At 37.8% G+C, this 27,862-nt stretch overlaps 1 protein-coding gene across 1 annotated transcript in view; it reads left to right on the top strand.

The window, feature by feature from the left end:
• The window catches only part of LOC127644466 (E3 ubiquitin-protein ligase NEURL1-like), a 58,189-nt gene that overhangs the window by 22,003 nt on the left and 8,324 nt on the right, over positions 1 to 27,862 (top strand). Inside the window, exons 4-5 of the mRNA XM_052127659.1 lie at positions 15,511 to 16,206; positions 26,453 to 26,602. Coding sequence (XP_051983619.1) covers positions 15,511 to 16,206; positions 26,453 to 26,602 — 846 coding nt within the window. The remainder of the gene's footprint in view (positions 1 to 15,510; positions 16,207 to 26,452; positions 26,603 to 27,862) is intronic.

Here is a 27,862-nt window from a genome sequence, read left to right on the forward strand (position 1 = left end):
GTAAAATGGGTCATTTCATGTTAACTTTAAGGAAACGTTTTCCTATTTTTTTTTTTTTTGTTCTGTGCTCAATAATTACAGCTTTGATCGGGGATGGAAAAACTGGTCTAAATTGGTCTAACTGTCTGTAAACCATTTACAGAAATAGGTTTGATGATTCATTTTAATGTTCTCATTGGTACAAATGCCAAAAATCCTTTCTTGTAATTTCAGCTTTTCTTATCTTGGGAAACTGTTTTGAATGCCTCAGGCCTAAATGCATGGTGAAATTCTCTCATGTACCTGTGATTTTGAAACACACACACATACACACGAACAGACTGTAGACAATAGCAAACACTCAAACCAACTCTTATGACACAGCTGTCACTAAGAATTCAGATCATTATAGGTACCTATCTACCTGAATAACATGCATAGCTGAAACTTGCCATATTATAAAATGCCGTTAATTTGATGTAATGGTTACTATGCATGCATCTGTGGACAGGACAGGTTTTTCTTCAGAAACAGTATTCAGGTTGACATTTAATTAATCCTCCAGAGCTTATTATTTATCATGCTACAAATATTTTGTTATTTATATCACAGTGTCAAAGTCTTAGAATTATTTAAAATACCCATATCTTCTGTCATCTTTTAAGACCCCACAAAATCAACCTGGCAACCAACCCCTAGCATTGTGACTATGACTTTTGCAAGCACCACAATGCCTCTTTATAAGAGGATTGCAACATGCCCTTTGACAATTGAAGAACTATCTATAAACAGGTACACTTAAGAGAACCCCTATTGCAGTCACGTCAGTGTTAGCGCTGACACTGATGTTTGTCTCCTTGCCCCTGAATGGTGTTAAAATTCTCCCTGACACTAATAAAACACTGACAGGGAAAAATATAGCCATGAGCTGTAAATCTGCCTCTGTGTGCATGTTAATGCTCCTTTAACTAGTCACACTATATGCTTCCCTGTCTTTCGGACTTCTATTTTCTACTCGTAATATTCTGTCTTGAACACATCCTCAACCCTCTTTATTACCTCTGCAGCTAGGAGGTGATACAGTATCATGCCAGTCCTGCAGGCTTCTATCTAGCATGAGATTTAGCATCTAACCGGACCTTGAACCTTGGTGTGGTTTTCAGGGTTCCAGAATATAATGGCAGTGAAATGAAGTCGTCCCCAGAGGCATTTTGACATGCAGTGGGTCTGGAATGTTGTTTAATAAATACCCCAGCCTTCAACTACTCTTTTCCGAAACATACTTGCTGGCCAGGCTGAATGCGGCAGAAGCTAGTGGACCAAGTTATTAAAGATTTATCGCTTGGGGAACTTGTTATGGCCTTAAAACAGGTTGAGCATAAGTGCTACACTGCATCCTATCAATCTTGTAAGCTTTTCTTACTGACATTTGCAGTTTTCCCATCACTCAGTTCTATCTGTGGTATCAAGTAGGGCTCGGAATCGAGAATTAGTTCTTTTTCAGAATCGGTATAATAAATATATATATATATATATATATATATATATATATATATATATATACATTAACAGAAGAGTTAATGATTTATAAGATAATAAAGCGGCTTTAGAATACAGTGTATTGTTTACAACCATATTATTGAACATAAGTCAATCATTGGCATGCAGTTCACAGCAATCCATTTACATTTATGCATTTGGCAGACGCTTTTATCCAATGCGACTTACAGTGCAATTATTACAGGGACAATCCCCCCGGAACAACCTGGAGTTAAGTGCCTTGCTCAAGGGCACAATGGTGGTGGCCGTGGGGTTCGAACCAGCGACCTTCTGATTAACAGCCCTGTGCTTTAGCCACTATGCCACCACCACTCCAGTTGGAGATTTATTATGAGGGCTTGTTTAAGGACCCATCAATGTACACCTGAATCAGACAGATCATGTAGCGTCTCGGGTGCGTTCCCTCATAAACATAACATTTTTAGGTCACTGTGTCAAGTTAAATATAGTTTAATACTTAAAACACATCTTGAGATCCCTTAGTTCGGATTTGCGCTTCATCAAGTGTTTTGAACACAAGAACGTAACGCATGTTTGTGTTGTGCTGCCTACTGAAGTGTTTTCTTCACTGTATAAACTGTGCGTTGCTCATATAGCTGATATTTCAGTTACTGCCCTCTGGAGTAAACAGGTGGTACTACAAGCTTGCATTTCTCAGGAATCTTTTCATTACGGTCCGGGAGCATTGCGATTAATTGCGTACATTTTTTTAACGCTTTATTTGTAATAAAATAAATATATATATATATATATACAAAAATAAATCGACAGCCCTAATGTATATATAAACTGGATTTGAATGAGTTTTATGACCAGGGGAAGTAAGGAAGCTTTAATTCTAAATATGAAGATTTCTATAGGCTGTGTTTGATTTTAAGGTTTCATTTTGGCCACCCGGTTCAAATAATGGGCATGCATTCAAATTGTGCATGAAAAGAGTACATAACACAATGTACTGTAAGAGTTCAAATGCACACAGTTCAGTCAAATTATAAAGTTTACCCTCTAAATGCTGTGAACAGAATGTATGAAGCAAGCTGTCTGCAGCAATAGTGAAAAATAACAAATAACAACAAAACATATGAGTTTAAGTTTTACCTGCCAATTAGATGCACGTGGAAGTTACGTTCTTTACTTTAGTTGAGTAGGCTGTGGGTGCGTTCTCTCAGACATCATTTGCCGTTTGTATGAAAAATTGAGCATGTCCATGAATTCTGTATTGAAGAACTCATTTTATTTCCAAGCAACCAACGTCGTGGATTAAATGAAATCCACAACAATCGCTGTACCCAGCTACTTAGCACTAAACGAATGAAGACGTAGATGCCTTACCATTACTGATGTTTACTGTTGTTTTTTGCCTTTACCAGTCTTTCTGATCTTCTTGCTTGAAACAAGTTGAGACCTTTTTTTGCTTCTTCGGCAGTACAGCTACTGGATCTCCCATTGTCTCCACTGCTAAAGCACGATAAATAATTATGTTCCATTGTGTTCTGTCACCATGACAAATTCATTTTTGTGTAAGCATACTTGGCAATAAAGCTCATTCTGATTCTTTTTGCTCTTTGCATCACCAAACAACAACGTTCTAAGCATAACCCAGAGTATCTACACAGGCGGCAGCCAATGTAACACATGGTAAAACACATTGAAGGAGTGACCCACACAATGTAGAATAAAGCACTTTTTATAGAAAACTATTATTATTATCTCATGTGTGTGTACACCATTCGGATCAAACTTCACAAAAACACAATTAATTTATTTACATGTAAAACTTTTTATATCGGCTCCAATCTACTGAATGCATCTTTAATGATTTATGATTTCCATCCCTAGGAAGTGGTTGCTTTATGGGTTTAAGGTTAAAGCTTTTACTGGTGGATTTTGTACCTTACTACTAACATCACCATACTTGGTGTTTAATTTACAATATTTGTCAATTATCCAGAAGCTTGTACTCTACTCCTTAACCTTGTGTCCAGTGGATGTTTCTGGCAATAACAGTTGCTGACATATTTTCCTTTCATCTATTTTGGCTCAGCTTGTTTATTTTGTAAGGTGATCACCGGTGATTGTGGTATGCAACCTTGTGTACGATGACAACGGGATGGAATATGATTGTGGATTTATTGTGCTAGCGCATGAGGCTTTAAATGCTGATGGATGATGTCGGGCTACCACAGAGTATTCTGTTTGTCTTAGCAGACAGATGTCAGAGAAGTAGCTAGTAGGACAAAGACCATCTAATGCCATCCGTTATAGCCCATTTCAATGTTTGTGATAGAAAGAGCACACAGTGAGCATTACATACCGGAAGATTGTAAAAATATGTCAGTAGAGATTTTGCTATACCGTTTAAAATGCAAGAAAAAAGGGTCGAAACACTCAACCATGAACACACAAGGGGTGTTCATGGTCAGCAACAATCTTTAGGTAGGCGGTATGTGTCAAAGTAACATCCACATGAATGGCAGTAATCAAGGTTTCCCAGCAGATCATTGCCCAGAGCACCACACTGCCTTCACCGGCATGCCTTCTTCCCATGCCTGCATCCCGCTGCCATCTCTTTCCCAGGTAAACGACACATATGCACCCTGCCTTCTACATGATCTAAAAGAAATAGTGATTCATCAAACCAGGCCACCTTCTTCCATTGCTCCATGGTTCCGTTCTGACGCTCACATGCCTATTGTAGGCTCTTTTGGGGGTGGGCAGGGGCTAGCATGGGCACTTTGACCGGTCTGTGGCTATGCAGCTCCATACGCAGCAAGCTGTGATGTACTGCATGTTCTTATACCTTTTTATAATGGCCAGCATTACATTTTTCAGCAATTTGTGCTATGTAGCTCTTTTGTGGGATCTGACCAGACAGGCTAGCCTTTGCTCACCACGTGCATCAATGAGTCTTGAGTGCCCGTGACTCTGTCGCCGGTTCTTTGGTTGTCTTTCCTTGGACAACTTTTGGTAGGTACTAACCACTGCGTACCGGGAACACCCCACAAGACCTGCCATTTTGGAGATGCTCTGACCCAGTCGTCTAGCCATCACAATTTGGTCCTTGTCAGAGTCACTCTGATCCATACGTTTGGCCATTTTTCCCGCGTAAACACATGAAATTCAAGAAATGACTGTTCACTTGCTGCCTTATAAATCCCACCCTTTGACAGGTGCCATTGTAACAAAATAATATATGTTATTCACTTCACCTGTGGTTTTAATGTAGAGGCTGATCAGTGTATATATAGTGCATTCAGAAAGTATTCAGACCGCTTAGTTTGTCTTAGTTGCTGCCTTATGCTAAAATGCTTTCAATTACTATAATTATAAAAAAAAATATTAATCTACACTCCATACCCCATAATGACGAAGCAAAATCCAGATTTTTTATAATTTTGCAAATTTATAAAAAGTAAAGGTAGGGTTAGGGGATAGAATATATAGTTTGTACAATATAAAAACCATTATGTCTTTGGAAAGTCCCCATTAAACATATAAATCCAACATAAATTATCATGTTTAAGTCATACGGACCATAATGGCTGATGCTGGAAGTGTAATAATACATTTAAAGTTTATATACTTTTATTAACCTTAATTTGTGTTCCCATTATTGAAGTGGAATGAAAGCACATTCACAGCTCCTAATGGGATTTCAAATGGCTTGTCAAACATCTGGCATTTGTAGAAAAAGCATAGCAGACGAGTTCCCTGATCTAAGATATTTCAGACTAAGCTGCTTTACAGAGGTTAAACTGAACCCATGTTTTAGTTGATGTGGTGGTAAATACAACTTCCCTACAAAGAAAGCTTCTAAAAATGATATATGAAAATGTGCATAAGTGTAACAATTGACCGATTTTGCAATGTTAATTAATACATTTGTAATTAGAAAGATTATTGTGATTTATTTGATTGACATAAACGTTTGACTTGGCAACAGTGGGCCATTCCAGGCTAATTTTCCTAATTGAATGTTCTATGCTGGGAGTATAATTATCCAAAAATAATATATTGAATATGGTCTATTTACACTGTTCAGCCAGAAAGAGTGAATTAGTGAGTTGTCTCTGCACTCCTCACATAATGGGTATTAACAGTAGAAATTTCATTTGTTTGGCCGACCATTTGCTTTGGGGTGGAACAAATTACAGAAATTAGAGCAACATATGTTGTACTATTTGGTTGTTTGACAGTATTTTATGTTTTGAATCCTTTTCTACTTTATTGTAGGACTGGACGATATAGCTAAACAAACTAGATCTCGATATTTTTCAGCCTTTTGTTGAAGTTCAAATATATCTCTCAAAATGATTGCATTTGCTTTGAAATGGCATAAAAAGGTGATTTCAACCAACAACCTTTGTTATCAATTATACTGAATTAGATGTAAGAAGTGAAATGTAGGAAAAATTCAGTTAAAAATAATCAAGGCATGTTTTCTATATCACAAGACAAGGATGGGGGGGGGGTGGGGGGGGTAGTTCAAGTCAATAGGTCACATTCTGTTTTCAAGATATCACACCAGCATAGGGAGTTCTGGGAATAGCATTTGGGGTGGCTGGAAAGTGCATCATAACCCATCCCAAAACAGAACACCTTCCTTTTCCTGCTGTTAAGTGTCCTTTCATTCTGTTTTTCAAACTTGGAACTCTCCTATTCCTTCATTTTCCCCTTGCCAAGCCCTTTGGACATCCAAACATGGACAGTGCAGCTGAGATGAGGTGTGGCTGTCTTATATATAGGATATAGGCAGAGCACTTCAGAGCCTCTTTGAGGAAGTTATGGACAAAAATCAGTTTGTAGACCGCTAGATAAACATCCATATATTTAGGGCTAGGGCAAAACATCACAGACCTTCTCATGTTTCCTGGGTAAGACAATTCAGCCTACCTCCAATTTACTCCAATTTTAGTGGGGGTCGAATTAATTAGCAGTGCCACAAATTAGTAGAACCTTGGACTGTTTGTATTGGCTCTCCCTAATGCCATGAATTTAAGGGGTAAAAATAATCATAGTAAGATTATAATAACATAATGAGTTAATAGTCTACAGCCTGTTCTGATTTATCAGGTTTCAAGTTGTCAGTGTGATTTCCAGGCAGAAGTCAAAAATAATTTAGTAGAGGAATAAGTAATCAAATTCCACCAAAAAGTGCAAAGACTATGGCTCTGTGGTGTTATTAATAGATTACGTATTTGTTTGAGCATCCCAACCAGCCAAAATTGGCTGAACCAATGGAGTGAATTTGGGGAAGGACTAAATGTTTTCTGACCAATGGCAGAGTAATTAATACAATGCAGATTATATATTGTATCTTTAAAACAAGATTTCTATTCCAAAAATGAACCATACCAAAAATGTGTGGTTTGTGGCAAGGAAACCCTAGTTGGCTTGATTCAAATTTAGCTACACGTAGAGTCTTTTGTGGCTTTCGGAGTGTACTTGGCTGTGTACATGTGTTAGAGAGAGAGAAAGTGAGAAATGACCTCAGGGAAGGAGGTTTAGTGACCCAGAGACCATTTGTCAATGGGTCCACGTGTTGCCTGTGTGGCCAATATTCTGAACAAAGAGAGCCAACAGTCAAGTGTGGCATAGAGCCAACAAGCTCTACTGAAAACTCTGCTGTCTCCCCCTACTGTTTCCCTCAAACACACACACACACATACATGCACCATATGCATCACGCTGTCTTGAGGCCCCCACAATGTCTACCAACATTCAGTCTTTTTTACACAATTTGTGTCTTAGAAACTAGGATAAAGTCTTCAGCTTTGTGTTGACAGAACTAACTAAGAATTTCCTAAGAATGGTAAATAGAGACTAGGGATATCAAAATATACTAATATAATAATAATAATAAAAAAGTTGACCAATCAATGGTCAAATGAACTTCTTGGTGAAAATGCTTGTCTTGGCAAGATACTAGTGTAAACACAGTTATGTCTATGCAAATGTAAACAGGCAGGAAAAAAATAGGATGTTTCAAAGTACGTGGTGGAACATTTTTACTCTATAACCATGTGGCTTGCCTTAGTGGAAGAAAGATATTTTTGACATTTAGCTTAATCTTACTTAAATAATTACTTAAAATTATTATTTACTTGGCTATTGTATAGGCCTATACTATACAGTATACAACATTATCATATGTATATATGGGGGGGAGGGGGGGCTTACTGTTTAAGACTTTGAAAACCCCTGATCTAGAATTATAGCAAGAGAGTTTTGGCAATATATTTAATAAATTCAATACTAATTTCTCGCTAGAAATGGAATCAAAAGTGGAAAAAAATTTTTTATCAATTGTGGATCCACACACAGGATCTATGCTGCCTTCAAAAATTGATCAGATGAAGGTATCTCAATAGACAAGATGTGACATAAACACTGGATTCACACATTTCTTCATCCCTTCCTACCTCCGTATACATCTCTCGCTAAATGCGTTTACAATTGCATCCTCTTGCGAATGTTGAAGGTGAATAGGGTGGCGGATGGCATGACTGGGCTCCTGAGTTTTCGTTCCCCCTGCAGCCACAGGCCCCCGAGCTTAAGCCAATGTAAACCCGTGTGTTAATACGGCAGTGCATCCGTCTAGAGAATGTTTATAAATTGAAAAACGCTTTATTTATGATCAGGCCTTAATAGCCGTTATATATATGTCATTACAAATAATCAAACAACAATATTAACATAAGAAAGCTGCTCACATTATGGCCTTATACTGTGAATGCAGCCAGGGGGCCGTTCAGACCAAACGCGTTCTTGCACCAAAAAAGCTAGATGCAGCAAATAGAACAGAACGGAGATATCTTGAGACACGCTTTTAAAGATGAAGTTCTTTAATGGAACTGCAATGGTAAAAGACATCCGTTTTGCACATCTTTACATAGAAAAGAAATTGAAAAACAATGCATACGGAAATTGCAAAGACACATTACTGACTGTTTACTTGAATAATTGCTCAAAAGCAATATATGCAATAACGGTTACTTGAGAAATACCTGAAGGCTACAAGCCATTGTTTTCATTTTAATTAGTTGGTATTTATATTAAATCCAATAATAGAGAAGGCACCCAATGTCCATAGAAATCCATAGAAAAATTCGTAAAAAATTCCTGAAAGATTTGTTCTATAGAGACTGTGGGTGAGCCTTCTCTCTCCTTAGATTTAATTTTTTAAAATTAGTTTACGCACCAAAGCTACTTACATGGATATATACAAGCTTTTTCAGTATTTGTTGCAGATGTTTTTTCAGCTTTTTTTTTTTTTTGCTGTTTGTTTACTTGGTATTTATATTAAAAATATAAAATACTTTATATTAGTGACACATCAGTGAGAAGGAAAAAGAGAGAGAATGAGCAATGAAAGATTGAAAGAACAACCCTTATCCAGTGCCTCACTGTTGAAACTAGCTAACCGAAGCAAAGAAAAATCTCTCTACTGCCACACTTCCATTTTTGGCCATTTCATTCCTGCCCTGGCTGTTTCTGAGTGAACCAAGAACCGCTTTTGTTTATCAGAAACCTCATCTGCTTATTTTCCACTGGCTTTTGTGTTTAGCCCAACAGGTGCTGGGGTCTGGTGTTAAATAAAAAGGAAAACACCTAAATAAAATCTAAATAGCTGTTTGCTTTCTGTCTGCGCAGCTGTGTCTTATCGCTAAAGTGAGGCATTAATGCGCAGGCTTGGATTCATGTTATCTCTGAGAACTTTAACGTTTTAGTACAGTCTTGTTTTTTTTTAAAGAGATTACAATCTGGCCCTAGCCAGTCACATCACAGCATTGCCAGGACTTGTGTGAAAAGGGCCAATAAGACAAAGGGAAAGTGGCGATTGGCAGTTAAGCAGGTGCAGGGTAATTGAAGGGGCAACAGCTGCCACCGGTCACAGACATCTTGGCACAAACACGCTTTCTCTTGTCTTTACTCCTCCCTCACTTTTTCCACCTCCTTTTCTTCCAAGCTTTCCACTCCAAGTGTGCACAAAGACTAGAGCAGTGTTGTTATAGATTTGAATTTTTTATATAGTTTTTATTTCTGTTTTCTTTTCAATTTTTCAGTCCATGACTGTTTTAGTTTCTAGTTGGAGTTTTCCTTTTAGTTGTATCATGTTAGGTCAACCAAAGTAATTGCGTTAACTGATATAAATACGTTTTTATCTTTATTTTAGATTAGTTTTGGAGTCATGAAAAATGTGTAGTTTAGTTTTTCCAATTTTTCTAGATTTTATTTCAGTTCATGAAAAAGTCTTAATTTAGTTTTCATTACTTCAGGCAAGATATTGTTTGATTTTAATCTCTGTAGTCCCTCGAATTGACCCGAGGAAGTTCATTCAAGTAAGCCAGGATCTTGTAAGATCCAGGATGGAGAGTATCAAATGGAAAATGTAAGCAAACCTTAAGTTGTTCTAACGTTTCCTTTCGAAGAATCTGTTGGAAGATGGTCAGAGCAGACAGATTTAAGCCAGTTTCATCACACGTCCTACCTTAAATGAAAGTCAGTTTGTGTCTCAGCAATATAAAAATGGCACTGACAAACAGTATAAAGAACTCATAGTCCTAGAGAAGGATTTTCTGCAACCTCCCATGTTTGCTGCACACACTGTGACTGTAAAGCAATTTTAATAGATGCATTCTGTTGCTAGAAATAAGGTGGTTTGCTGGTCTTAGCTGGTTTAGCTGGTCTGCCAGCCTGGTCATGCTGGTGTTTAGTGGGTTAGCCAGCTGCTCTTCCAGCCTGACTAATTAAAAAAGTCCCTCTAAAACTAGTGAAACAGACCAGCATAAACAGCATGGCTAGACTAGACTAGGAGACCAGCTTACCACCTTTTTCTTTCAGCAGGATTGTGTGTGTCAGTGTATATTATGTACTGTTGTTACCACCAGGACGGTTATCAGACAGAATCCAGAGAGGGTAGAATGTAGTTTGATCCTAAAAAAGAGAGCAGCTATAAAAAAAAGGCCCGAGACATAAAGAGAGAGAGAGAGAGAGAGAGAGAGAGAGAGAGAAAGATAGGGATGGACAACATAGGAATAGCTGGATAACATCCAGTAGCATCCAATACAATGTTTGTGAATGGAAAAATAACAGCTGGTCAGAAACTAATTTCTTTTCCATCTTGTGTGTGTTTTTACACCTAGTCAACTGTCCTTGTCACTTTCCGCTTTTGTTTTTTTGCCGACTACTATTGTTTTATTTCTCCCAGCTGAAACAAAAAACAGCTTAAACCAGCTGGCTTACTGGTCTTAACTGGTTTAAGATGGTCTAGCTTGTCTCCCAGCCTGACAAGTGCCCAAAACCTTTCTAAAACCTTCTTAGGCTGATTTAAAGCCCCAAAAATACTTCATATGAATTCGAAGAACGAACACCCAGCGAGGGTGTGACGTCATTTAGAACAAAATCTGAAAAACTTCTAACCCGCTGCTGAACACCTTCTTGCCATTGGTCCACGTCATCGGTAGGTGTGACCTGAAGCTCCTCCTACTTTGAGCCTGATAGCTAATTCCTGTTCAGTCAGTCAAGATCAGTCAACACGAACATACCGGCGTGTTATAAGCAAGCTGGTGTAAATTGACCTAAATCTGTATGATTGGGACATTTTCCAAGACCACTCAATTATTATAATTTTTTTATTAGTCTACAAAAGGCATCAAATCTACTCAAATATTCTCAGGTGACCATTCACTCATGTGTCATCTGCAGCAAAGAATGAAGAGGAACTTCTCTGGAAGTATGGGGCCTTTAAGCTTATTTTGTGGTGCCTCTATCATACCTTTGCCTTGTGTTGACTTCTATGATCTTCAGTACCCCAGTTCTTTGCATCACAAGAGAACTTGCTTTCAGCTAAGCTGTCGCACAATTTGATCATGCTCAAACAAGCATGTAAATGTTGTTGGTTATGTAATTTGATGGGATTTGTTTCTGCAGGGCTCTTACTGTCATTTAATTTGTCTCAAAAGAAGCATCATCTCTGTTCAAACTGGATTCCAGACTTTCGTCATTGTCCTGGTCTAGAGTAGTATGGGACACTGAAGCCTGGATTAATCCTATTTAAAGCCTGGTTTTATGGTAATGAGCCTGATCTAAGTGACAGGCAGCAGCCAGACCGTCATTACCAGGTTCCCTTCCCAATCCAACTGGCTGGGTTCAGCTGTGGTCAAATGGTTCGAGAGGATTTTAACTGCACATTTAAAATACAGAGTCAAGAAAGATTGTGTTTTAAAAAGTAACTGTTTGTAGATGTCTTCATTATCTTCAGTGACTTTTAATAATGTTTTGTAATTCTTGCCTTGAAAATGTATTTTGGATGTTTAAATTTATCTCTGTCTTGGCTTGAGCAGTTTGTAGTTGTGTTAGAGCCCTTTTGCCATCATTATTTAAAAGTGTTTCCCTATGCTCTCCTTAAAAGTGTTTAATACATCACTAATTAGCACAGAACACCACATTTTTTTCTAAGACACTTTGAAGCTCTCAGAAATTTTCCTTTGAGGTTTGATAAAGAAAATTAAGTCCCCTTGTGTGCACACACATGACTCAGACAGCATTTTGGGCTATTTGAAACTAATTTGAAGACATTTGTGTGGAAATTAAAGAATATGGAACCCAATTTGTTTGTTTTTATGCAAGTGTACATGAGTGAACACATTCTCATATTCAATTATTCTTGGGTGATGCAAGTTGTGTGCTGAGAGTCATTTGGCCAATGGTAGGATGGGATTAGATTCAGAATGCTGCCAAATGAAAAATGCGTATTTCCAAAATATCCAAAGTTTCAGGCTTTTTAATTGTATAACTACATGTGAGTAGGGTTGGGTCGTGTTAAACTTACCAGTGTCCCTAAAAAAAGAAGAAAAATAAATCAAGAGGGAAATCAGGAAAGAGAACTAACCACTTTAGTACATTGGGAACATAAAACCGAAAGCAAATTGTTCAACCTCGAAAAGATAATATGATGTGGTATCTCATTACCATTAGAAATACTAAGCAGAGATAAACTCTGGCCAAGTACGAATGAATCTCCTTTCAGAGTTTGCACCATATTCTACCATCTCCCAAATCCAAACAATACAAAGTCATGTATTATACAATATTTTACTTAACCCTGCTTTATTTCCTTATACCATATTTGCCATATCTGTACTATGTAAGTATTTACATGCTTTAGTGATACTATAATCGATTTGGGGTCCACCTATTCATACCAATTATGCTTTGTTGACTCTTATTCATAGAGAAGGACATATCATGTCACAGATTTTTATTCATTATGTTTTCACATTACCCTTCATGTATTGGGGAACATCTGTTTGCCTGTTAGCCGTTTGTAAGAATTACTGAGCCAGAAAATAAACCACTGTCTTCTGTCCTTCAACCTTATGGAACTGAGGTACGTCTTTATAGAGGGCTGGACAACCTCTCTTTCTTGATCTCCCTCTTTTGCTGTTGTTTGCTGCTGCACTCTAACAAGCTGTTATTGGGTCTAAGAGGGTTTATCTGTGATGAGAGCTAATCAACTTTTTCCTGGGTCCCTGCTGATAGATAGAGACAGGGAGAGGAAGCAAAGTAAAGGTAGAAAAAGAGATATGCCCCCTGGAGCTAAGGCTTCACACTTCTCCTTTATCTGCCTTCCTATGTCACTTCTTGTCCTCCACCTTCTCTTTTATCTAATTGTCACTTCCTTTCTCTGTTTAACCATCTCTCTGTCACTCACTCTCTCTCTCTCTCTCTCTCTCTCTCTCTCTCTCTCTCTCTTTCCCTCATTTACTTACTAGTGATGGTCAGAAGTACCCAAGTACTTAGAAAGGCCACTGCTGAACAAACCAGCTTAGACCATCATGAATTCCCATACAAGTTCAGGCTGGTTTATGGTGATTAGTGTTGGTTTGGTGCTGGTCTAGCCAGTAGGCCAGTATAGCCATGCTGTTTACCAGCAAAACAGAAATACCAGCATGTCTTTCTGATGAAGCTGGCTGACCAAGGTTGCTTTGCTGTTTCAGTACAATTTAAGCTCAATTGACAACATTTGTGACAATGCTGATTACCACATTATTTGGTAAGGGCCGGGCGTTCTGACACTCGGAAGGCCGTGAGCCCCTGCACACATTACAAGTCAGTTTATCTGATAACCGTACAGGTGCAATCGTACACGAGACGGCTTTACGACCTGGCAAATTCCGGAGCAATCACATTCATTTTTGCACTATTTATCATTATAAGACATAAAGCCAGATGTGGACATTGCTTTAATTCCTCATAGCTTTCGATTTAGAAATAAAAAGAAGACTGGCATGGCCAGGGGCTGCATTAGCTCAGCGTGTATTCACGCTGACTACCACCTCTGGAGCCATGAGTTCGAATCCAGGGCATGCTGAGTGACTCCAGCCAGGTCTCATAAGCAACCAAGTTGGGTTAACCTCCTCGTTGTTACTATAATGTGGTTCTCGCTCTCGGTAGGGTGTGTGGTGAGTTGTGCGTGGATGCCGTAGAGAGTAGCGTGAAGCCTCCTGACACACTAGGTCTCCGCGGAAACTTGCTCAACAAGCCACGTAATAAGATGTGCAGATTGATGGTCTCAGATGCAGAGGCAACTGAGATTAGTCCTCCGCCATCCGGATTGAGTCACTACGCCACCACGAGGACTTAGAGCGCATTGGGAATTGGGCATTCCAAATTGGGGAGGAAAAAATAATCGTGCTTTCTGTGCCTCCTGTTAACTGGTAATGGACAAAAAAAAATGGCCTGTAAATAGGAGGAGATCTCATCAATATGACTCTTAGGATGAGAGGCTAAGTTTGATCTAATTAGGAGTGGCAAGCCACTTTCAGTATTAATATTTATGTCTGTGGTAGGAATGTCTTCGATGTACAGATGAAGTCTAAATACAGGGCACACTCTAATGGGGCTATATCAGTTACAAAAGGAGAGACAACATTCTTCAGCTTTTAAGAGTTCGGAGCTATGATAAGCTACGCTAGGCTACCTCCAAACTACTGTAATACGCTATTTTAGGCTACTAGGAATGGAGCTTTAAATTTGGTGTACGCACAACACTTTGCAAGCCCAGCATTTCATTAATATTTCACACTATTTTAGGCAGGTGGAAAAGGAGAAGTGGGTGTGTTGTGAATGCAATACTATGCAACCCTACTATTACATTACTATAAAGTTCTATTCCTGGCAGTCTTTGATGTAAAGTGACACTGCCTGGCAGCAATTTTAGAAACACCTATTTAGCTATACACAAACTTGTTAAAATATTAATGCATTAAATTTGCGCTGGCTGTTTTGAACTTACATTTAGACATACTGAGTTCCGGAGATCTGGACTAGTAGCTTAGACTAAAGTCAGACTCAAGTTTTGAAATTAGATTTGTGAATTTGTTTAGCACGTTTTGCAAGTTCCATTTCTGGACTCAGTAGAATGTACTGTTTGTTTTGGTAATAGTTGAAATTTAAAAGAAGATGCTTTGGACCTCTGTCAGCCCTTGAGACTTTGGAAGACACACACTGTTGTTCCACACTTTTTTCCTACCATCTTCTAGAATCATCGTCCAAACCTGATGCTATGCAAACAGTTATAAACCTGCATGAGGTGATGTGCTGGTCTTAGCTGGTAGCCTAGCTAGCTTTCTAGCCTCTAAAAATCTCTTAAAGAAGTCTATCCTGACCAGCTTGGTGGCCAGATGAGTTAAGTTTACCACCTTAAGCTGGTTTAAGCTGTTTTTTTAGCACAGTATAATTAGTGATAGACCAATGATTGACTATTTTAGGATTATTTGACATCAGCCATTGAAAACAGCATATTGGTCGACCATTTTTTATGATACATTCAGCTAATTTGACCTGTCTATAAATGAAACTTAAGCAATTTTTTTATTTGAACGTATTTAGTTTAGAATCTATCATCAAGAATGAAACCTCCATATAATGAATTCATCTTACCTGTATTCCTCCTCTGTCCCACAGAAAGTGAAATCGTCCCTCCAGAATTTCTTCGGCCACGATCCTTCACCACAGTACGTGGATCCACCTCCTTACGGTGTGAAGCAGACACCTCGCGTCTGTCCGTCAGTCTGTGCGATCTCAACCTACAGCAAGATGATGCTAGGCTTCGACTTCCTCCTGCTGCCGTCGCCTGTCCCATCCCTCAAAACTCCATGAACTCCCAACAGTCATCAATGCTGCCCCACACCTTAGAATGTGACCTACGTTTCCACCAGCTCCGGGGTGCCCACATCAAAACCCTTAATGAACAGACTGTTGCACGATCCGAACACACCCGTGAAGAACGCACACTGGTCTTCACCGATCGCCCACTTCGAATCGGAGAATCCATCTTCATTAAAGTCATCAAGTCCAGCCCTGCACGATCTGGGTCACTGTCGTATGGTGTGACATCATGTGACCCAGCAGTTCTTCGCCCTAGTGACCTCCCGTACAATCCAGAAGCACTGGTGGACCGTAAGGAGTTCTGGGCAGTGTGCCGGGTGCCCACTGCTTTGCAGAGTGGAGATATATTGGGCTTTCTGGTCACACAGGAAGGGGAAGTGATTCTGAGTCATAATGGCACCAATGTGGGGATGCAGGTGTGTGTGGATAACTCACGACCGCTCTGGATGTTCTTCGGACTGCATGGCGCTGTCACACAGCTGAGGATTCTAGGTAAGTGAATTAGAGTTATTGTTGAGCTACATTATTGTTAACATTAAAGGGATGAAAAACTATCAACATTTAATCACCCTCATGTTGTTCCAAACTTGTATGATTTGGATGAACTATCCAAGGAAAAATGAAAAGTAAAATTAAAAATGTACTTAATAATCGTTCAAACTCTGAAACGTCTTGAATTTTTGGCTGACATAACAAAGCCAAAGAGAAATATTAGGGATAGCCAATAGCCAAATAGCTATTTAGAAGGACTGGGAATTTCCACAAACCTCCCGATTCGATATTACAATGATATTCTACGATTTGCTATGTATTTCAATATTGCAATTCTGCAAGTATTGCGATTTGATGGTTTTGTATAAAGAAATGTTTAACTCCTTTTTCTCAGAAATAAATGTCTATTAACTCTTTCCCCGCCAAACACGGAATTTTCCGTGTTTTATGAAAAATGCTTCCCCGCCAAACACGGAATTTTCCGGGTTTCCGTGTTTTAGGTGTTATACGGTAAGGAAGACCCCTCGCATGTTTTGAAAAGGTACGCTAACTCTTTGATCAAAGAAACAGACTGCAATCGTCTCAAACATGAAGAAGTGGAGTATTGAGAAGCTCAAAATATCAGACATAAACATGCCTTTTTATCAGCTTTTTGTCTGAAATGTTGTTTTTGACAAAACCGACCTCTGTTCAAGTCGCAATAAAAAAGAATAAATGAAGATAAAATAAAATCGTTTTTTTTGCCTAAAAGCAGAGGCTCAGATCTTTATTGTGATATATAGCACCTTCATGTATTCATGGAAGAAAATATTCTGCGGGCCATTAAAGTTTAGCGAAAATCGTCAAAAACCCTGGCGGTGGCTGGCAACTTTTTTTTAAAAACGCTGGCGGGGAAAGAGTTAAAGAACAGTTGTGTCTGCAATGAAAATAGTTTTCACTCTGTAATGTACTGTTTAATTTGCAGGTAAAGGTATGGATGTGCAAATCTAACTAGCAATTTAAAGCTCCCAATCGACCAGTCAGTGTGTTGTCTGAGCTAGGAAGCTAGTTAGTGCAAAGGAACCAGGGGTGGACTGGGAAGAGAAATCGGCCCGGGATTTTACATAGCAACTGGCCCAAATGTTGTTAAGTGGGTGGGGTGGTTCGCTGTCCTTTTCTGCATATTGCTGCTCCCTTTGGCATATCGCGGTGCCATTTTGTGGCCCGTCCTGCATAAAGTGTGAGCTCGTTTAAGCTTATAACGGCCCGTTTCGCGGCTGGATCGCCCAGTTCTCCCGATGGCCAGTCCACCCATGATCGGCCCCAATGTGTGTCGGCCCACCGGGTAAATGCCCGGTATGCCAGATTACCAATCCAGACCTGAAAGGAACCCATAAGTCTGCATTATACCCATTTGTATTCAACAAATAAATATAGCCTATACAATATATAATTTGTATCTAACTAATTTAGTTATTTTAGAATATATAACATATTACCATAGGCTATTACTATTATCATAATGATAATTTTGCAACATAAATGGAGGCTAAAGCGGGAACTTGTTCTAGAACCATTTCAGGGGCAATACTGTATTATGACACAATTATGACAATGTTATTTGCATATGCATCCTGAGATAGTCTGAGCAGCATTCTCATAGAAAAATAATATTCTTATAAACTGTTACAGCAGCATTTATTGTCGACAGTGGCGGGCAAATGTGCAAAATTACCCACCATTGCACATGACTACCCTGGCTGTTAGACTATAAATATTGTGGGGGCGCGACATGTAGTTTCCAGCATTTAGCAGTTTGATAACCCTTTTTACAGCTAAACTATCAGACAGAATCTGTAGAATGACTCCTGACAAAAACTCTCCACAACACCTCTCAAATAAACTTTAGGATTATGCATAACTGGAACATTGATCAGAGCAGAGGATTTTGACGTCTGACAGTGAACAAACAGCACTTTGATGGCTGTAACAGTGGTGCATTAAAGGACAAAATGTAAAGAATTAAAGAGACAAAACTTCTCAGAGCGAAAACCTGTTAATGTGGAACTCTGCACAATTATAGCTTCCAATATTTATCTATTAATCATTGTAGCATTATGATAAACTTCTATTTTTATTTTTTTTATTAAATATGGATTTTTCATCAGGGATACAAATTTAAAATCCTTTGGCTCAAGAATCGCGATTTATAACAGAATATATATTTTTTCCCAGCCCTACTATTTAAAAATTGTTTTGGGTTACTATTGCTGGTAATGTCCATTATTGCACAAATTGAGTCTCTTTTTTTGTTCAATATCCTGTTCCACTCATAATTCAGCATATTACTTATTAAGTAGATTTAAACATTTAAAGGCTGTCAGTTTAACACATTCATTTAGTGTGCTTAACGACATATAAAAAATATAATTTAAAACTCTTTACTTAATGAATCATGTCCCCTGGTCCGTATGTAAAATCTGTAATAAAAGTATATATTTTCCTTCTGTTGGAATAATTTAAAGATATAGTTCACCCAAAAATGACAATGCTGTTCATGTACCCACCTTCATCCAAGATGTGTGACTTATTTCTTCTGCAGAAAACAAAATGAAGATTTTTAGAAGAATATCTCAGCTCTGTACTGTACGTCTATACAATGCAAGTGAATGGTGAAGGGTGACCAAAATTTTGAAGCTCCAAAAAGCAAATAAAGGCATCAGAAAATTAATCCATATTACTTCAATGATTTAATCCATGTCTTCTGAAGCAATCCAATTGTTTTTGGGTTAGAACAGATCAAAATATAACTTCTTTTTCACAATAAACCTTGACATCAGCTGTCTCCTTGGCGATCATGATTTCACCCTTGATTACACTTCCTAGAGCAATCTAGCGATCTGTAATCGAGCTTGAAATCATGCACATCCCTAAAGACTGCAGTGGCAAGATGTACAGTGAAAAAGTCTGTTCTCACCCAAAATCAATAAGATCACTTAAAAAGACATGGATTAAACCACTGGAGTTATATGGATTACGTATAGGCTGCCTTTATGTATTTTTTAGAGACGCACCGTTTTAGTCACCATTCACTTACATTGTATGGATCTACAGAGCTGAAATATTCTTCCAAAAATGTTCATTAGTTTTCTGCACAAAATAGAAAGTCATACACATCTGGGATTGCATGAGGGTGAGTAAATTATGAGAGAATTTTCCTTCTTGGGTGCACTATTCTCTATTTAAGCTCGAAATACATGTAAATTTGTGTTCTTTTGAGCCACGTTTAACTTGACACAGGATCCTAAAAACACAGTTTATTGCAAAAACCAATGACCTTCCAAAAGTGTCCTTCTGATGCAAATGTACATAGACCGATCTAATTAAAAATAGTGAAGATGGAACGCATTAATTATGCAATATATTTCAATATGAATATCTTAATTATTCTATTTATTATTTTTACTACATATATTAATAATTATTATGGATTATTTATAGAGAATTTTCTTTTTGGGGGGTGGGGTGTCTTTTGTATTGCTATATGTGATTAATTTGATTAATTAATCAGCATGTTATATTAGTTAATTCTATAAAAAAAATAATTCAATTGACATTCCTAATTTAAAGGGATTAAAATATGCACAGCCACATCTACACTAGTCCATTTTCATTTGAAAACTCAGTTTTCAGTTTCCTAACATCATTGTTTTTCCAAAGAATGCGGTAATAGAGAGCGTTTTTGAAAGTCTCTGTTTTAGGTGGAGGAAAATGCTGTTTTAGTGTGGATAAGATGCATAAACGTAGCAAAATCGCTGCATTTTCAAATGAAAATAAATTAGCGTTGATGTGGCCAAAGAAGTGCCACTACCAAAATGTTCAACTCTGTATTGTTGTTATTGCAGGTATCCACTTTTCAAAACTTAATTTCACATGAATCAACTCAGTTTTGCATATGTGGAAAAAACACAGATGCAGTCCAGTATCCTTTTAAAACACCCGACTGTTCTCCAGTCCTCACACAAACACTCTCAATGTAGTTTAACTAAACACAGTACATGCCCCTAAACACATATACAGATACAGCTGTAAACAGGAAGTATTACTGGAGTGTGTGTGGGAGGGCTGTGATCCCTGTTAGCTCTGTAGTTACTCTCCATGATATCTGTGTCGCTAGTAGCATATTACCCTCCGTTTCTTCACTCTCACTCTCCCACTGCTGCACCAATGTGCTCACCCGTCTCATTAGCATGCGCTGAAGGAGAGGAAATGAGAAAGTGAAGAGGAGTGTGGGCGATTCACACTTCATTTGAGAGCATTCATTGGAGAACATTTCTCCTGTTTATGGTCTCCGCCATCTTTATTGCTCTCCATTTGTCATTCTTATTTCCCCTATTAGCGCAGTGTTTTTGTTCTGTAAAGATTCAAGGTGCAAAATGCCACTGCATTAGCTAAATTTAGTTGTTAATCTCATTGTGCTCAATTACAGCATTAAGATAAAATGAAGACATAAAACAATGCAAATCAATAAATTAAATTCAGTGCTAATAAATTAAACTCGAAAATGTGAGTTGTGCACTATGCTATGATACCACTATGCAGTTGTTATGCAATTGCTTACTGACTCAAATCTCAATTGCTTACTGACTCAATGATATTCTGATCCCTAGATATTGCTCGGCTCCCTCCTCCCTTTTCAAGTGACAAAACTTTAAGTCTGATTGCTTAGAAAAGTAATAGCACATCTATTTTTAGCACAAGAACATGTTCAGTCTAAAGAGCCACTTGGGTTGTTAAATAGTAAGTATGAGCTATAGTAACAGTGATGCATGCCTTGCTAGTTATGCATATACCCATGTCTATTAAGGACACACAAAACTCTTGAATAGACAAAGATATTGTCTATTCGAATTGTCATTTGACAAACTTCTAGTGCATAATCAGATGAGGAATGTAGTATTTGGTAGTCTTGCAATAAGTACTTGTCATAAAATTTGTTTATTTTAGGGCTGCCATTCGATTTAAATATAATAACCACGATTAACTGTGAAAATCATGTGATTAATCGCCATTAATCACTGATTTTGAAATTGCTGGAAATTGACGAATATATTCTTCTTTTTCTGTTCAATGTACAGTGCATCCGGAAAGTATTCACAGCGCTTCACTTTTTCCACAGTTTGTTATGTTACAGCCTTAATCCAAAATTTATTAAATTAATTATTTTCCTCAAAATTCTACAAACAATACCCCATAATGACAATGTGAAAGAAGTTTGTTTGAAATATATGCAAATGCACCAGGACTCTTCCTAGAGCTGGCCGTCCAGCCAAACTGAGCGATCGGGGGAGAATGGCCTTAGTCAGGGAGGTGACTAAGAACCCGATGGTCACTCTGACAGAGCTCCAGCATCTATTAAGCATTAAACATGTCTGTTTGAAGCATGGGAAAACCACACATTGAAACATAAACAAAACCATGTAAGGGGCAAATTCTAAACAGCATTTGTCCCCGTGACGGGGACGCCACTCGAAAAGATTACGTTAAAGGTCTGATTCAAATGTAAGTTTTAACGAAAATAATTTACTTCCGCACATACAACATAACTTATGGTACTACCGTATTAATGTTACTAACGTTTAAAAAAATACTGTGGCACCGCCAGTATTTTGAAGCTTTAGTATCGTGATATCACCGGTATATCGTGCAACCTTAAAAGGTAGTATGCCATTCCAAACACATTCAACGACTTGTTCTTCTTTTAACGCTGGCACTGACCACATAATGATACTTCATCCAAATTGTCCAGTAATCATTAGCTGAAGCTTCGAAAGATCAGGGGCAACGAGTTCAGATTTGACATTTTTTATTTACTTTGAGTGGCGTGTCAACAGTCTGTACATGGGAGAATATGCTAGTCTACCACAGTAATCCCTCACCAGTGCCGTTGTTTGATTGGCTTTGATGTGATAGTTAAGACTTGATGTGCTTCAGTGGTAATTAAATTCCGCCTTACAAAGGCTGCAAAGTACTTGATTTTTGTCACAAGTACCATCAGTGTTTGTTTTGTAATGGGTCCTTTCCCAATCACTTGATCATTGACACGAAATTGCTGTTGTGTTTGTGGTGTTTTTGCTTCATAATGGTCCATAGTGGCGCTGAATAGAATGTACATGTCTAAAGTGAAAACTGGAAAATAATGCGACAATGCATTCATTTCGACAGCTGTAGTTAATTTTAATTTTTCCTTAAACTTGCCTTTTGACTTTCCCTTCTTTTTTTTCCTTCTTGACTCTCTCCACCCCCAGTTTATCCGTCATCGCAGGTGGCTGCTAACTAATTGATCTCTCATTGCATGCTTTTCCCCAGCGATGTCACTAAGAGCTCACAATGCCTCGCAGTGGCAGTATCAGAAACAAAATCTGATTGGTGGAAAATGAGGGATTTTAAAGGGGCCATAATGTGCAGAGACAGGAACAGTCACGCTTGTCTTATTCTGCCCATGCACAATAACAAATCAAAAGCCAAACAATGTCAGCGAGCCCTGACATGTCATCTTTGCTTTCCTGCTGAGAACAATAGAGGCTAAATATATGATCTGCTTCTCTGGAGGAGATGCAATCGATGTTATGAGTAAATACAGATGGTGATGATTTCTCTAAATATGTCATATATTCTCTCTGAACTCAGTGGGAGTGAAATTAATTAAATTGAATACAAATTACCTGAAACTATGCTGTTTAATTAAACTTGTTATTAAAACTGAACAGGAAGTAAAAATCGCTCACTAAAGTGCTGATGAAAGCACTGACATGCAGAGCTCAATGATTAATATACAGTAGTTGAAAGTTACTAATTTCTTTACCTTCACATGCTATAAACCAAACACAAATTTCTTCCATTTCCAAATTTTTTTCCTTCTTTATAATTTAAGTGACTGTTAATGTAAGTGTTTAGATACTACTTTTAAAGTAACTGAACTGAAATTAAATTGAAGCACCTCAATTTTGGATTGGTGTAGCTAAAACTCAAATTCAAATCAAAGTAAAATGTATTGTACACAGTGGCCTCAAATTTATTTGAACAATTGAACCCCACTTAAAAATGTGTGAATGGTATTTCATGACAAAATATTTATTTTTCTAATGCGCAGGAATTCATATATTTAAGGTATGGCTTAAATGTCCAGATTCTTTTTTTTTGGGCCACTATATACCATTCCAGCCAGTTTACTGCCAGTTTACTCCTTTGGTTTTAAATATGGAAAAGACTTTAAGCCATGCTAATACATAGTACTCATTCTACGGATGATAAAGGTCTTTAGAGACCGCTGACTTTCTCTAATAGGTTTTTCTGAAGTCACTCCCTCTACGTTTGGATGTTAGTGAGACTCAGCTGTTCTTGCGTCTCTGTTAATCTAGTAGAGATGCTCTCGGAGAAGCTTAGCACTTTTAATCCAGGGCCAGCTGCTGTGGCCTGGAGGAAGGGATTTATGATATGTCTGTGTGTGGAATGGTGGAGAGGTGGAATGGTATGTCAGACTCACAAAGGATCACGCTTTGTAGACTCCACCCCATATATAACCCCCTAACTCACCCTCTTGTCTCCAGCTTAATAGAAGATCACACTGTAGGACTTTAAGTGCATACAGTATGCAAACATGTGAGCAAAGTACATACAAAGAACACACACAGATGCATGAAACAATGCATTGATGGGTCTAAAATAGAGCCTTGGGGAATCCCACTGGCCCCTTGCTAATATTGTCACAGATCTAGTTCAGAGTATGTCCACGCTACACACTCACTCACAGTGCTAGGTAGTAACGGATTACATGTCATCAAATTACTAAAACCAAGTACTTTTAATTGGATTAAATTACATTTTATAATCTGACTACAGTTACTTTTTATAAATTACATGATTACATATTAACAAGGCAATGGCAGTAAATTGTTAATAATTTATTGATAATTTTCATATCAATATTGTCAAAACCTTACCCCGAAATGGATTAGTCTCACAGATGAACATTTTGAGCAAGTTACAACAGTAAGATTATGCACCTCAGTTAAGGAATAGGTACTGGACTATTACTAAGTAGTAAGGGTTAAAAGTGTGTCTGAGTTTTGAGCTGTTAGCTTTGACCTAGCAATGTCATTGCTGTTAATTTCATTACTGTTTGTTCATGTAATGTTTCTATTGTTTTAAGCACCTAAAATGAACTAGATATGGTTTAAAAAATATATTTATTGATTTTATGGTTATTAATATTCTGAATGCTGCTATTGTTTTATGAACTTTGGCCATGCACTGTCACAGCTGTTAGATTTCATGTTTATTTAATTAATGCAATGTTTAATGCACTTTTTTTTGTTAGTAATAAAGAATGCAAAACATTTTCTTCCTCTTTGTACTTTAATGGTAAAATGATTATCCTACTCAAATGCATGTCTCACAAAATAAAATAGAATTAGGTTGAAAGTAATCCAAAAGTAATCTGATTAGATTACACCAAAATGTAATCTATGAGATAACGTTACTGATTGCATTTTTTGTCATGTAATTTGTAATCAATACCTGATTACAATTCACAAGTAATCCGCCGAGCACTGCGCACTCATGTAGACTAACCTGAGAGGATCCTACCTACACAAGGGTTTTAGGTTATCTTAGATTTGGTTTAGCCAGTTTTATCTCTTCCTGTCATATACACACATTTATCAGAGGATCCAGCATCGCAGGAATGAGGTCAGTGGAATTTAAGTCTCAGAGCTCTCTTATCACATACACTATGACAGTTATAGATTAGAGGGAGAAACCCACCTATGGCATCTGCTCGCAAATGTATATATATATATATTTGGCTGTAAAATGCCCATACAGTATATGCACACCTGTAATTGTACATTTAATATTAATGCACCAAGATGCTACATTCAAGGCACCAGACCAAAAAAATGACTACAGAGCCATTGGCTCTTAAACTGAAACAGCCAATTGGCTGTTTTTAGTTGCCAAATTACAGAATAGCTCAATATGTATGATAGTTTTGAAAATAGGCACGCAATCCAAAGATGTAATTCAATAACTGACAAGATGATATATGACAAAACTACATATTAATGCACACAAATTGTTCAAGACTGCCGCCAATGGCGGCAACTAGATTTAAAATAATTTTCTCAATTTTTTGTTGCATTTGTGACCGTTTTAGTCACAGTCTAGAGTCCTGTACTTGTTCCCTAGCAGTCATTACATGATAGAAGAATAATTTATTTGGATTGTTATGAGTAATTAATGCATCTACTTATTGAAATGTTTTGTTTGTTATCATATTACTGTTGCTGCCATTTTATAAAAGAAAGAGGTCGTGCGTTACAGCTATGTTATCATGATTAAGGGGCTATTAAGCAGTATACCCTATCATATCAACTCTACATTTTGACTTTTGAAGCCATATATACACACACCTGTGGCCACACATTCTATATTCTATACAAATAATACTGGTCTATGCTATAGAAGCTGTACAGATTAGTTCTGCTACTTAAAATGCTGGCCAAAGGAAAGTGGCTGCACCCTTTGGCCGCCTGAATGTCGGATCTGTTAACGACTCCCAGGCCATCCTGCCTTTTATAGGTGTCAGATTCAGATTCCATCCTAAGCTTCAGCAGCCACAACAATGCAGTGACATTAGTGGAACCAATGCCTCCCTCACCATCCACAAAAACAGCACATGTACTATTATGTGTACTATATAGTTCTGCGAAGAGAAGGAGACCTGAAGTTCTAGTGAATCTAAATGTATCACAATTAGGGTGACAGTCGAATAACAACAAATTGCTTTGAACCATTAGTGATGTAACTACTGCTACTAACAACTTTGTCCAATGGAATCTGTCATTTTGAAAAGCCATTTTAAACGTCTTATGTGGGCTGAACTCATTTCTAGTCTCAGGCTCACTGACTGAATTTCTGGGAGTCAAAATTTAGGTTTTTATTGGTCTGCCAACTTGACAATGTTTAAAAAGTTTGTGCATTCAGTCTTTGAAAGATATTCAGAGTTTTGTTTGAGGCACTACTAAAGCAAGATTTCGTGGAAAAAAGCAAAGTGTGATTGTTTATTTTATTTTACATGGCTTTCTGAGACTTACTCATTACAGACAAACTGCTATTTAACTGGATTTACAAGTTTAAAAGAAATTAAAAGGAATTTAACTGTATACAAAAAGGTCACCTCTTGCATTGTAATGTTTCTTTTTAGGTTCCACTTTCTTGGGTGATGCACGTGACCCCTCCAGCCCAGTTTCCCCCTCAGCATCACCACTCTTACCCTCAGGCCTGTGTGGGGGAAGTCCAGAACCCAGCCTCACTGAACGGGCCGTTTCAGCTGCTTTCTGCAGCTCCACTGAAGGTACATATTCAGACTTGTGTATTTCCAGTTCAGAATGTCTTGTAATAATGTATTTAGTAGATCATGATGTGACAACTTGGACCTATCAAATGCGTCTTTCACTGTCCGGCAAGACAATTTATATTGTAATGTGATAAAAATGTATCTAAAATGGCTGCCCTGTTCAACATGTGTGCCTATAACCACTAGAGGGCACCCCGTGATCACACATGACTGACTGAAGCTTTGAATAGAGACTGTTTCATAACACGCAGCCTTAATCGAGCAACGCCACATTGCGATTTTATTCTCAATTTAATCAATCGCGCAGACTTAATGATACCATATGGATGTCTCAGAGGTCAAAGTCTGCAGGTTTAGAGCACTTTTGATGATTTTCTCCTCATTATGAACAGTAAGTGCAATTTTTACAACAGTAACGTCAGCAACGGCGCTTTTTCCTCATTAATGTGAAAATGACAACGTATAGGAATTAAGGAATATTACATGTTCTCAAGAGTGCCAACCCTTCTACATTATGTGGCTATTATTCTGGATTGAGGATTCAAATTTACAGTTTTTAAAGGGAGTTTGGTCTCCAAAAAATATTATCGCACTATTTATATCTCTGTGTCTGATTTAGAACAGGCAGAACTCTAGATCTAACAACCTGTTGATAAAGTTAACCGTTGGTGTTTTATTCTTCCAATCAGAATTTGCGATGTTAGCAAGTGGCCATGGTATAAGCGGGATAATCCATGGCTAGGTGTGCGTTAAATAAGGTGGTTCTTCACTTCCACGTCGTGTATTTCAAATCATTTAAAGCACACCAAGCCATGGATTATCCCTTAAATATATATATATATATATATATATATATATATATATATATATATATATATATATATATATATATTGTGAAGGATGAGGCTTAAAGAGATTTAATATGCATTGCAATGAATACGCAACCTATGGGGACTAATTCCTTCAATTATTCAACCTCCCACTTAGACATTGGGAATGTTTAATGCTACTTGTATTGGAGCTATTTTAGTTTATTTCTATCTTTATACTGTGGAATAGGGCTGTCAACTGGGCTGAGAAACTACATTTGCATTTTTCTAATTAAATTAGAATTTTAAAGTCACCGGATTTTTTAATTGACTTTGTTTCCTTAGTCTACAAGAGGGCCCAACGAATACATACAGTGCATCAGGAAAGTATTCACAGCGCTTCACTTTTTCCACGTTTTGTTATGTTACAGCCTTTTACCAAAATGGA

The sequence above is a fragment of the Xyrauchen texanus genome, chromosome 5 (assembly GCF_025860055.1).
Source record: "Xyrauchen texanus isolate HMW12.3.18 chromosome 5, RBS_HiC_50CHRs, whole genome shotgun sequence".
NCBI classification, from domain to species: Eukaryota; Metazoa; Chordata; class Actinopteri; order Cypriniformes; family Catostomidae; genus Xyrauchen; species Xyrauchen texanus.